The sequence below is a fragment of the Nerophis ophidion genome, linkage group LG11 (assembly GCF_033978795.1).
Source record: "Nerophis ophidion isolate RoL-2023_Sa linkage group LG11, RoL_Noph_v1.0, whole genome shotgun sequence".
Taxonomy (NCBI): Eukaryota; Metazoa; Chordata; class Actinopteri; order Syngnathiformes; family Syngnathidae; genus Nerophis; species Nerophis ophidion.
In genome coordinates this window covers 23,000,471-23,014,691 of record NC_084621.1, presented here as the reverse complement: position 1 = coordinate 23,014,691, position 14,221 = coordinate 23,000,471, and the positions used below count along the sequence as shown (strand labels likewise).

The 14,221-nt window shown below is 36.6% G+C and overlaps 1 protein-coding gene across 5 annotated transcripts in view; it reads left to right on the top strand.

Annotated features, from left to right (window-relative positions):
* LOC133561825 (myocyte-specific enhancer factor 2D homolog) overlaps window positions 1-14,221 on the top strand; it is a 198,885-nt gene that overhangs the window by 156,899 nt on the left and 27,765 nt on the right. For 3 of the 5 annotated variants that reach the window (XM_061915411.1, XM_061915408.1, XM_061915409.1), the window contains exons 4-5: window positions 6,742-6,879; window positions 12,922-13,153. In XM_061915411.1, coding sequence (XP_061771395.1) covers window positions 6,742-6,879; window positions 12,922-13,153 — 370 coding nt within the window. Of the gene's footprint in view, window positions 1-6,470; window positions 6,606-6,741; window positions 6,880-12,921; window positions 13,154-14,221 lie in introns of all 5 variants that reach the window. The other 2 variants (XM_061915412.1, XM_061915410.1) reach the window with 1 other exon arrangement.

The window sequence follows — 14,221 nt, the reverse complement described above, 5'->3', positions numbered from 1 at the left end:
GTTCTTAAACAGTTTGGCTATTTGCTCACGCAGTTTTGGACAAAGGGGTGTACCTCACCCCATCCTTTTTTGGGAATGACAGAGCATTTTTTTAGGAAGCTGTTTTTATACCCAATCATGGCACCCACCTGTTCCCAATTAGCCAGCACACCTGTGGGATCTTCCAAATAAGTGTTTGATGAGTATTCCTCAACTTTATTTGTATTTATTGCCACCTTTCCCAACTTCTTTGTCACGTGTTGCTGGCATCAAATGTTAAAGTTAATGATTATTTGCAAAAAAAAAAAATGTTTATCAGTTTGAACATCAACTATGTTGTCTTTGTAGCATATTCGACTGAATATGGGTTGAAAATTATTTGCAAATCATTGTATTCTGTTTATATTTACACCTAACACCATTTCCCAACTCATATGGAAACGGGGTTTGTACATGAAAATAAAGAATGTGGGATTTACAATATTAACTACAAACGATAAAACACTGAATATGGACAACATATGAACGTCACACCCCCTCTCCATTGACATATTTTACTATCAAGCGAAACACAACAAAAATGCAACAAACAGCGAAATATTAACGTCAAGGGTAAAAAACAAAACAACAAAAAAAAAACTACGATCTGATACCTCACTAAGCTTTAGAATTTTGTCGTAAAAATCTACCTCCGTGTCTGTCCCTGACTCCCAAATTTCAGGCTGACACTCTTTGGAAACACTCTCCACCCACTCTGCTTGGTGCCTCGTCTGAGCTTCTGTGACCTAGATTACCATAGTAACTAATTAGATTACAATAGTAACTAGTATATCATGCAGAAGCGCAGATTCCGACCATTGACTCTGTATAGTTCAAGACTTGCGGTCATTTGAAAACATCACCGCACATCATTATGGCAGCTGTATTTACGGGTAAATTTGACAGCGACTGCTAGTGCTTTTCTTCCAAGTACCATTATCACTGGGGGACGAGGACTAGCTAGACATGCCACACTACACACCATAGGACTAACCGCTAAACGGGAGCTCTTCAGTGGCGACAGTAACGATATACCAAGTACAGTATCAGTGAACGGTCAATACTACAGTGATAAGATCAATATTTTCATTCAAGTCTTTTTATGTTGTTGTTGTTTCTGTTATTGCAAACTCAAGTAAAACGTTCCATTAGGGACTTGAACCCAGCATTGATTCAACGTTGATTATACATTAATGTCCTTTAAAAAGTGACTTTGGAACAACGTCGCAAAATGGTTGTGTTTTTAAATTGAGACAACGTTGATGTGCAACATTTGGATCCACGTTGTTGGTCGGGAAGTGACCAAAATTCAACAGTCGAATCAACCTGACTAACTTTGACATCTTTTAAACGTCGTCAAAAAGCCTGTTGTTTCAACGTTGTATTTGTGTGGTGGAATATTGGTTGGGAAAATGACCAAATTTCAATGGTCAAATCAATGTTACAACCTGACATTGATTAAAAGTTGCAAAAAGTATGTTTTTTCAATGTTATTTTTGAGTCGTAGAATATTGGATGGGAAATCACCAAATCTCTGTGGTTGAATCAACGTTACAACCTGACATTGATTAAACGTCGCAAAAAGTATGTTTTTTTTCAACGTTATTTTTGAGTCGTAGAATATTGGTTGGGAAATGACCAAATTTCAATGGTCAAATCAACGTCAAGACCCAACATTGGTTAATGGTTGCAAAAAGGATGTTGTTTCAACGTTATTTTTGAGTTGTAGAAATTCAATGGTCAAATCAACGTCGCAACCTGACAGTGATTAAACGTTGCAAAAATCATGTTATTTCAACATAGTATTTGTGTTGTAGAATATTGGTTGGGAAATTACCAAAACTCAATGGTAAAATCAACATCAGAACCCAACTTTGATTAAACGTTCCAAAACTATGTTGTTTCAATGTTATTTTTGAGTTGTAGAATATTGGTTAGGAAATAACCAAATTTCAATGGTCGAATCAACGTCACAACTTGATATTGATTAAACGTTGCAAAAAGTATGTTGTTTTAACGTTGTATTTGTGTTGTGGAATATTGGTTGGGAAATGACCAAATTTCAGTGGTCAAATCAACGTGAGAACCCAACATTGATTAAATGTCGTCCAAAAGAATGTTGTTTTAATATGATTTTTCAGTTGGAGAATTTGGGAAGTGACAAAATGTCAATGGTCAAATCAACGTCACAACCTGACATTGAATGAACGTTGTCAAAAAGCAATTTTTTTCAACGTTGTATTTGTGTTGGTTGGGAAATGACCAAATTTCAATGGTCAAATCAACGTCACAATCTGATATTGATTAAACTTTGCAAAAATCATGTTGTTTCAATGTTATTTTCGTGTTGTAGAATATTGGTTAGGAAATAATCAAATTACAATGGTCAAATCAACCTCACAACCTGACATTGATTAAACGTTGCAAAAAATATGTTGTTTCAATATTGTATTTGTGTTGTAGAATTTAGGTTGCGAAATGACCAAATTTCAATGGTCAAATGCACGTGAGGACCCAGCATTGATTAATGGTTGCAAAAAGTATATTGTTTCAACGTTATTTTTGAGTTGTAGAATATTGGTTGGGAAATACCCAAATTTCAATGGTCAAATCCACGTCACAACCTGACATTGAATGAACGTTGTCAAAAAGCATGTTCTTTCAGCGTTGTATTTTTTTTTTGTAGAATATTGGTTGGGAAATGACCGAATTTCAATGGTCAAATCAACGTCAGAACCCAGCATTGATTAAATGTCATCCAAAGCATGTTGTTTCAACGTTATTTTATAGTTGTAGAATATTGGTTGGGAAATAACTAAATTTCAATGGTCAAATCAACGTCAGGACCCAACATTGATTAATGGTTGCAAAAATATGTTGTTTCAACGTTATTTTTGAGTTGTAAAAATTCAGTGGTCAAATCAACGTCACAACCTGAGAGTGATTGAACGCTGCAAAAATTATGTTATTTCAACGTTGTATTTGTGTTGTAGAATATTGGTAGGGATATGACCTAAATTCAAGCGTCAAATCAACGGCAGAACCCAACATTGATTAAATGTCATCAAAAAGCATTTTGTTTCAGCGTTGTATTTTTTTTGTAGAATATTGGTTGGGAAATGACTGAATTTTAATGGTCAAATCAACGTCAGAACCCGACATTAATTTAATGTCATTAAAAAGCATGTTGTTTCGACGTTATTTTTGAGTTGTAGAATATTGGTTGGGAAATACCCAAATTTCAATGGTCAAATCCACGTCACAACCTGACATTGAATGAACGTTGTCAAAAAGCATGTTCTTTCAGCGTTGTATTTTTTTTTTGTAGAATATTGGTTGGGAAATGACCGAATTTCAATGGTCAAATCAACGTCAGAACCCAGCATTGATTAAATGTCATCCAAAGCATGTTGTTTCAACGTTATTTTATAGTTGTAGAATATTGGTTGGGAAATAACTAAATTTCAATGGTCAAATCAACGTCAGGACCCAACATTGATTAATGGTTGCAAAAATATGTTGTTTCAACGTTATTTTTGAGTTGTAAAAATTCAGTGGTCAAATCAACGTCACAACCTGAGAGTGATTGAACGCTGCAAAAATTATGTTATTTCAACGTTGTATTTGTGTTGTAGAATATTGGTAGGGATATGACCTAAATTCAAGCGTCAAATCAACGGCAGAACCCAACATTGATTAAATGTCATCAAAAAGCATTTTGTTTCAGCGTTGTATTTTTTTTGTAGAATATTGGTTGGGAAATGACTGAATTTTAATGGTCAAATCAACGTCAGAACCCGACATTAATTTAATGTCATTAAAAAGCATGTTGTTTCGACGTTATTTTTGAGTTGTAGAATATTGGTGGGGAAATAACTAAATTTCATTGGTCAAATCAACTTCAGGACCCAACATTGATTAATGGTGGCAAAAAGTATGTTGTTTCAAACTTGTATTTGTGTTGTGGAATATTGGTTGGGAAATGACCTAATTTCAATGGTCAAATCAACGTCAAGACCCAACATTGATTAATGGTTGCAAAAAGTATGTTGTTTCAACGTTATTTTTGAGTTGTCGAAATTAAGTGGTCAAATCAAAGTTGCAACCTGACAGTGTTTAAACGTTTCAAAAATCATGGTATTTCAACATAGTATTTGTGTTGTAGAATATCTGTTGGGAAATGACCACAATTCAATGGTCAAATCAACATCAGGACACAACATTGATTAAATGTCCTCAAAAAGCATGTTGTTTCAACGTTATATTTGTGTTGTGGGATATTGGTCGGGAACTGACCAAATTTCAGTGGTCAAATCAACGTCAGGACCCAACATTGATTAATGGTTGCAAAAAGTATGTTGTTTCAACGTTATTTTTGAGTTGTAAAAATTCAGTGGTCAAATAAACGTCACAACCTGACATTGAATGAACGTTGTCAAAAAGCATGTTGTTTCAATGTTGTATTTGTATTGTAGAATATTGGTTGGGAAATGATTAAATTTCAATGGTCAAATCAACGTCACAACCTGACATTGACTCAACGTTGTCAAAAAGTATGTTGTTTCAACGTTATTTTTGAGTTGCCGAATGTAGGTTGGAAAATGACCAAAATTCAATGGTCATGTCAACGTCACAACCTGACATTGAATCAACGTTGTGAAAAAGTATGTTGTTTCAAAGTTATTTTTGAGTTGCCGACTAAAGGTTGAAAAATGACCAAAATTCAATGGTCATATCAACGTCACGACCTGACATTGAATCCACGTTGTCAAAAAGTATGTTGTTTCTGCGTTGTATTTGTGTTGTAGAATATTGGTTGGGAAATGACCAAATTTTAATGGTCAAATCAACGTCACAACCTGACACTGAATCAACGTTGTCAAAAAGTATGTTGTTTCAACGTTATTTTTGAGTTGCCGAATATAGGTTGGAAAATGACCAAAATTCAATGGTCATATCAATGTCACAACCTGACATTGAATCAACGTTGTCAAAAAGCATGTTGTTTCGGCGTTGTCTTTGTGTTGTAGAATATTGGTTGGGAAATGACCAAATTTTAATGGTCAAATCAACGTCACAACCTGACATTGAATCAACGTTGTCAAAAAGTATGTTGTTTCAACGTTATTTTTGAGTTGCCGAATATAGGTCGGAAAATGACCAAAATTCAATTGTCAAATCAACGTCACAACCTGACATTGAATCAACGTTGTCAAAAAGTATGTTGTTTAAACGTTATTTTTGAGTTGCCAACTATAGGTTGGAAAATGACCAAAATTCAATGGTCATATCAATGTCACAACCTGACATTGAATGAACGTTGTCAAAAAGCATGTTGTTTCAGCATTATTTTTGAGTTGCTGAATATAGGTTGGAAAATGACCAAAATTCAATGGTCATATCAACGTCACAACCTGACATCGAATCAACGTTGTCAAAAAGCATGTTGTTTCAGCGTTGTATTTGTGTTGTAGAATATTGGTTGGGAAATTACCAAATTTTAATGGTCAAATCAATGTCACAACCTGACATTGAATGAAGGTTGTCAAAAAGTATGTTTTTTCAACGTCATTCTTGAGTTGCCGAATATAGGTTGGAAAGTGACCGAAATTCAATGGCCATATCAACGTCACAACCTGACATTGAATGAAGGTTGTCAAAAAGTATGTTGTTTCAACGTTATTTTTGAGTTGCCGACTATAGGTTGGAAAATGACCAAAATTCAATGGTCATATCAATGTCACAGCCTGACATTGAACAAACGTTGTCAAAAAGCATATTGTTTCAACGTTATTTTTCAGTTGTAGAATATTGGTTGGGAAATGACCACATTTCAATGGTCAAATCAAATAAAAGTAAGGTTTCTCAGTTGGAAAATTAAGTATCTTGTCTTTGCATTCTATTCAATTGAATATAAGTGTAAATATTGACCGTCTGTGTTAGTTTTGGATTATTTTGGGTGGGAAATGACTGTCCCATCACTTCTATTCTGCTATTTTACTGCAAATTTCCGACTTTGTGGAATATCTTTGGTCTCGTTTGGAGTCGTGATCATTTCTACTCTGCAAGGTGGCTGCTTTTATAATCCCTTGATTGGTTGATTTATTGATTGATTGATTGATTGATTGATTGATTGATTGATTGATTGATTGAGAATTTTATTAGTAGATTGCACAGTACAGTACATATTCCGTACAATTGACCACTAAATGGTAACACCCCAATAAGTTTTTCAACTTGTTTAAGGGGGCGATTGCACGAATGAGAGGCCTGTGGATCGTTTTAAATCTTGGCGTTTTGGTTGTCGTTTATATGGAATGGCGGGTCCATGGTACCGTGTCCCGGTCGGGGACGGGTTCGCCACACGTGTGAGGCGCCGGTGCTTGTTGATAAAAAGTCCTCGTCCCAGCAAATGTGTGTAAAATGTGCTTCCTCCTCTCTGACTGCCTCAGACGTTGCGAAAGAAAGGCTTTAACGGCTGCAACAGCCCCGAGCCCGACGGCGACGACTCCATCGACCAAAGTCCGCTAAACGACGACAAGTACCGCAAGACCGAGGACCTGGACAGCCTCTTCAAGCGCTACGGCGTGAGTACCGTCACACTCTTGTCACCTTGTCTAACCCCGCCTCTCTTCTTCTTCTTCTTCTCCTTCTTCTTCTTCTTCTTCTATCCACCTCTTCCTCCTCCTCCTCCCCTCTTCTTCTGTTGCCGGGGCAATGAAGGCTCTGAACAAGAAAGAGCACCGGGACTCTGAGAGCCCGGACCCCGAGGAGCCCTTCTCCCTCACGCCCCGCACTGAGGAGAAATACAAAAAAATTGACGAGGAGTTTGATAAAATGATGCAGAACTATAGGCTGTCAGTGAGTACCGCCATGCCTCTGTGTCACCCCGCCCCTTACCCCCGCCCCTCCTCTTCATGCTGCCTTCCGCCGCTGACCGGGTTTCCGGCGGGGGGTTTTCGGACTGCCGAGGGCGGCTGCTGACTACTCACAGAGCACTGGCATTCACCATCCTCACTCCCCCCCCGTCCTGGTCCACGTAACCCCTCACCCGGCACATCACCCCGCTAACGGTGTGTGACTGACACCCCCGCAGCGGTCCTCTCTTTATGAACTTACTCTTATTATCCCCCCCGAGTACGGCGGGACCCCCCAAGCCTTTTTGAACGCAGCCATCAGCCAAGTCTTGGCGTGTGCACCAAGTCCAGGAAGGGTGCGGGTCTATGGCCCAACCAACGTTTCGATTGCGATTCCCGGAGTGACGATTTGATTCAGAATCGATTCTTATTTAAACGCAATTCTCGATTCAAACCGATTTTCACAAAGTATTCTTTGGTATATAATAATCATTACGAAGCATTTTTTTTTAATCAGGTTATAGGTTAGAAAAGCTCCTACCGGTTGCATGGCGATAACCTAAAAAGAATAGAATAGAAGAAGGGACTTTATTGTCATTATATTTGCATATAACGAGATTAAGGACAACCGAAAATGGATGGATGGATTGATGGGTATTCTTATTTTGAATTTTTGTCTTTAAAATATGTATTTTGTTTGCTATTTTTGTAAAAAAATAAAAAAATTAAAAAAAAAAAACATTTAAAATAATAAGGTTGGATCAATATTGCGATTCAGATCAACATCGGTTTTTAGGGAGTTTTTTTTGTGCACCCTTAAAATCCACTTTACCTTTTTTTTAAACATGTCATTGTAAATCAGGGGTCAGCAGCCCAAAATGTTGAAAGAGCCATATTGGACCAAAAATTTAAAAAAAAAAAAAAAAAAATCTGTATATACCGGTAGTGTGAGTTTTTGTAAAAAAAACTGTCATTGTTCCAAAAATAATAATGCATCAAACTCAATATGCATTTTTGTTGTTGTTGTTTTTTTCCATTATAAACTTATTTTAATTTTATTTATTTTTTAAACAAAAATGAGCATAAAACATTTTAAAAAAAACATTATGAATATATAAAAATGCTGCATCTATAAATAGGTTGAAAGCTGCTAAAGAATGTAAAGTGTTAAACGTTTATAAAAATAACAATATATGACCTACTTATAACACTTTCTTGAGTGCATCCCTTTTTTTCAGCTAAGAAGGTACTTTATAAGGTGTGAGTTTTTTGGGGGGGAAAACTGTCATTGTTCCAAAAATAATAATACATCAAACTTAATATGCGATTTTTCTTTTTTTTTTTCTTTCCCCCCTTAATAAACTTTTTTTATTTATTTAAAAATGTTGCATCTATGCATAGGTTGAAAGCTGCTGAAGAATTTAAAGCATTAAAAGTAATATATATATATATATATATATATATATATATATATATATATATATATATGCTAAATTTTTATAAATCCACTATCCATAATGTTTTTTTTTTTAGGTTTTATGCTTATTTAAAAAAAAAAGTTTATATATATATATATATATATATATATATATATATATAGACTTAGACAAACTTTAATGATCCACAAGGGAAATATATGACTTACTTATAAGACTTCTTTGAGTTTAGGAGGATTAAAACCTTTTAAGGCCCAAGCTGTACGTTTACATGCTTTTTTTTTTTTCTTTTTGCTATTTGGGCTTATTGGACCCTAATTAGTATAAAAACTAGGAATCATCTTTTGATATGATGTACTTAGTCCATAAGTACGTGTACTTCATGAGTAGAGACATGCTAATTCTTATTTGTACACCTTTTCCCCCCAAATTCCATTGTATGTTATACTCCTCTGACACCACCAGATGGCAGTATAAGTGGCCATTAGACCTTAATTCAATAATGTACACAATTATGGAAATAAAATCTAAAAAGGTGCTGTCCACGCATGAGGCCAACTAAAGCCTTTAGAGTTAAAGCCATTTTAAAAGTAACCATCAGGTGTGAGAGTAATAAACATCATCCTCCGCTGTCACACGGGTTGTCATGGCAACTGAAGAGCAAACCTTTATTGTTCAAACAAACACCTCGGGTTTACGCCCTCCAGCCGGCAATTTGTAACTCGCAAAGCACAATCCACGGACCAGGCGTGCGGTTGTCGTGGCGATGTTGCCGACCAGACGCGCTTCGGGACGTGACCCGCCTCCGCCACCTCCTGTCAGGACGGTGCTGCCGCGATGCATGTCTCTCCGTATTGCCATCGACGTCGTTTTTTTAACGAGCGCCGCTCAATTTACGAGCCGGCTTCCCATTGGCCATCATCGCTCACATTGAGTGCTTTTATTCCGACATTCAAGTCTGTGGTCTTCTACCTCAGAGGAGTGACCTCAGACAATGCAGTCCAGGGGGCCACTTGCGGCCTGCTGCTAGATTTTCATTGGCTCACAACACGTTTCAAAGGCAATGATGAAAAAAATGTCTGAGAACCGATGTATATGACTTTTAGGAACACTCATGCAAGACCTCACAATAATGTCTGACTGCTAAACACGTTATGACAGACCGCCCTAAAAAATGAAATGTAATTGGATTTTTTTTTTTTACAGAACGAGACACCCAGAAATGTTATGTATAAATGTATTTATTTATGTATGTATGATGTATGTTATTTATTTATGTATGTATATATGTATGTAAGTATAGATGTATCTTATGTGTAGATGTATGTTATGTATACTGTAGATGTATGTATTTATGTATGAATGTTTTGTATGTATGTATGTATAGATGTGTGTATGTATAGATGTATGCTATGTATAGATGTATGGTATGTATAAATGTATGTATGTATATATGTATGTTATGTATAGATATTTGTATGTACAAATGTATGTTATATATATGTATGTATAGAGATGTATGTTATGTATAAATGTATGTATGTATATATGTATGTTAAGTATAGATTTATGTATGTATAAATGTATGTTATGTATAGATGTATGTATAGAGATGTATGTTATGTATAGATGTATGTTGTGTATAACTGTATGTATGTATATATGTATGTTATGTATAGATGTATGTATGTATAAATGTATGTTATGTATAAATATATGTTATGTATAGATGTATATATAGAGATGTATGTTATGTATAGATGTATGTTGTGTACAAATGTATGTATGTATATATATATGTTATGTATAGATGTATGTATAACTGTATGAGATGTATGTTGTGTATAAATGTATGTATGTATATATGTATGTTATGTATAAATGTATGTGTGATGTATAAATGTATGTATGTATGTATAGATGTATGTTATGTATAGAATTACGTTATGCATGAATGTATGTATGTAAATATGTATGATATGTGTAGATATATGGTATGTATAAATGTATGTATGTATAGATGTATGTTTTGTATAAAAGTATGTATGTATAGATGTATGTTATGTATAGATGTATGTATTTGTGTATGTATAGATGTATGTGATGTATAGATGTATGTATGTATCGATGTATGTTAAGTATAGATGTATGTATTTATGTAAGTATACATGTATGTTCTGTATAGATGCATGTATGTGTAAATGTATGTTATGTATAGATGTATGTACTGTATGTATAGATGTATGTTATGCATAAATCTATGTATGTATAGATGTATGTTGTGTATATATGTATGTATAGATGCATGTATGTATAGATGTATGTTATCTATATGTATGTGTATAGATATATGTAAGTATACATGTATGTTATGTATAGATGTATTTGTGTAAATGTATGTACTGTATGTATAGATGTACGTATAGATATATGTATGTATTTATGTATGTATAGATGTATGTAAATATAGATGTATATGTATATATGTATGTATAGATGTATATTGTGTATATATGTATTTATAGATGCATATATGTATGTATGTTATGTTATGTATGTACTGTATGTATAGAGATGTATGTTATGTATTTATGTACAGTATGTATCAATGTATGTTATGTATAGATGTATATATGTATAGATGTAATTATGTATGTATGTTAGGTATAGATGTATGTATTTATGTATGTATAGATATTTGTTATGTATAAATGAATTTATGTATGTATAGATAGGTATTTGGGTTCTGTTTATTAGAACTTTGTCCTGCTAATTCTTCGTAGGTTTGAAAGACGGTGAATAGAAAATTAATTTTGATAACAGTTTCATTTCATTCAAGACCGCAGGTCAAATAAAAGTGAAAAACAACTTTAAAATGTTCTTAACCACCAAATGTAAACACAAGATAACGCACTTAACCTTGCAACTTCATATTTATCAACCTTTAACCTTCTTAGCATCATTTTACTGACTTTTTACAGGTGTTGTCACAAAAATTCCAAGGGCAGCATCAAATGTACTTAAAAAGAAATATGTGTTTCCTCGGTAATGATGGACTTTTAATGAAGCTCGTGAACAAACTCATCAAAAGGTCGTGGTTTAGTTTGATAGAGGAGCTTCTCCCTCAAACTTTACTCTCTTCTGCTGCGCCGGCGTCCTCCCGGGAACTGAAGTGGGTTCCGTGCAGGCAATACCAGAACACGCCATCATATTGGCCCACATTCTTTATATAGAAGTCCTGCTTTTACTGGCGCCACGCCGACAACTGGGTCACGGAGCGGGACAGCCCGAAAGGTCCTTGGCCCTCGGTCTACTTTTTTCGAATGCAAGAGTTAGATGGTTCCATCTGGTGGATGGAAACGTGCACGCTGCGAAAAGGCACCAAAGTCCCCTTTTAAAAGTGGAACCTGGCATGTGTGTGAAAGGAGACCAGGGATTATTGGCCCTCCGCTAAATCACTTTGCATGCCAAAGTGTGTGTGTGTGTGTGTGTGTGTGTGTGTGTGTGTGTGTGTGTGTGTGTGTGTGTGTGTGTGTGTGTGTGTGTGTGTGTGTGTGTGTGTGTTGTTTGTTGTCGGAAGAGTTAATTTCCAAAGCTCCTTCCCCAGCCCCAAAATAAATCACATTGTCACTGGAAGTGAGACCTACTAACTGCTCAATTATCATTTCTTAGTAAGTCACTTATTTGTTAGTATGATGATGCTCCGATCTTAATTTGGTATAAAACTCTAAGCTATGCATGGTAATGCTAAGCATTAGCATTACCATGTAAGATGTAGCATTAGTAGTAGGACGTAGCATTAGCATGTAAGTTGTAGAATTAGACGTAGTATGTATTATTAGCATGTAAGTTGTAGCATTAGCATGTAAGTTGTAGAATTAGAAGTAGGATGTAGCATTAGCATGTAAGTTGTAGAATTAGACGTAGTATGTATTATTAGCATGTAAGTTGTAGAATTAGAAGTAGGATGTATCATTAGCATGTTTGATGTAGCATTAGCATGTAAGTTGTAGAATTAGACATAGTATGTATTATTAGCATGTAAATTGTAGGATTAGCATGTAAGTTGTAGAATTAGAAGTAGGATGTAGCATTAGCATGTTTGATGTAGCATTAGCATGTAAGTTGTAGAATTAGACGTAGTATGTATTATTAGCATGTAAATTGTAGAATTAGAAGTAGGATGTAGCATTAGCATGTGGGATGTAGCATTAGCATGTAAGTTGTACAATTAGAAGTAGGATGTAGCATTAGCAGTAGGACTTAGCAATAGCAGTAGGGTGTGGCTTTAGAGGCGGGATATTAGGTTAGCATGTAGCATTAGTGTTAGCAGGTGGATGAAGTGAAGAGCTAGCCATTACTTGACTGAATAAAGGTGAGGCATGTAGCATGAGCAGGTGGGCGGGGCTAGATTACATCACTCAGGTGTGACAAAACTCTTCCTGTTTGGGTTTTTGGTGTGACAGTTCCCCCCCAGGCTTTGTTTGCTCTGCCGCTGCTCAGCTAACTCACACCCGTCTCTGACTCAAAAATGTTTGTGTTTCATTTCCGAGAAAGCATCCTCTAAGCTCCGCCCCCTCTCTGTCTTCTTCCTTCTTTGTCCCGCCCAGTCTGCCCTCCCGCAGCCCACCTTCTCCATGCCCGTGACCGTGCCCGTGTCCAACCAGAGCGCCCCGCCGCCCGCCGCCCTCCAGTTCAGCAACAGCCCGGGTGGCGCCCTGGTCAGCACCGCCTCCTACGTCACCTCCGCCCTCACAGACCCCCGCCTCCTGTCGCCGCAGCAACCGGCCCTGCAGAGGAACGCCGTCTCCCCGGGACTACCACAGCGACCCGCCAGCGCAGGTAACATTTCCTTCGCCTTCAACTTCCCCACTTTTTTTAACTCGCTGACAGCTTTCGACTCGTTTGGTGACGAGGTCGGCGCGCGTGGAAACATCCGCCGTAGCGTCGACATCACAAAAGCCTCTCTTCAAAAAAGAGCGGCGTGCTGTGAAGTGACACCCACATGCTTTGATTGACAGCTCCTCTTTCTGGAGACAAAACCACTTCCATCACCTAAAAAAAAAAAATGTTTTTGAATCCCTCGCTTGTTTACTGCCGTCACGTCACGTTTCCACGGCCACTTCATTAGGTACACCTTCAAAGCCAGCCTGCCGATGTTGACTTTGATTGACAGCCGGCTATTTGTTTATCTGTTATTTTGTTTGCTAAATATTTTTGTTATTCTGTAAACGCTTCAATATACACCCCGGAATCTAATATTTAATTACTGCACGCGTACTACAGGTGCAATCAAAGTTGCAAGTTGAAGAGTGTAGATGACAGTAGGGTGTGCTGTTTTGGATTTTTGTTGCGCCCCAGAAAGTGTTAACGCTGTAAGTGTTGTACTTACTAAGCAATTACAGTTACTATTACAGTCGCAAGTCCAAGAGGGTAGGTGGCAGTAGTGTATAGTTTGGGGTGTGCTGATTTGTTTTCGTTGTGCCCCAGAAAGTGTTACCACTGCAAGTATTGCACTTATTAAACGGCAGCTGTTTGACTCTAACCCGCATCTTAGTTGTAGTTTTCATCAACAATTTGGGAGGTGTTGAAACGCCTTGTAAAGTTGCTAATGCTAACCAGTAGCATGTCAATCGTAAAGCCAATGTACCTTAGCAACAAGCTATTTTTTAATAAAATAACGTTTTTTTTGTGTGCAAAATTTGCAAATGAGCTAAGATAATAACTACTGTCTAGTTGTTACATCTTGTTTCAATATCTCATTTACAGTAAGATTAAGATGCAATTACAGTTGCAAGTCCAAGAGGGTAGATGACAGTAGTGTGTAGTTGAGGGTGTGCTGTTTTGGATTTTTGTAGCGCCCCAGAAAGTGTTAACGCTTTAAGTGTTGTACTTACTAAGCAATTACAA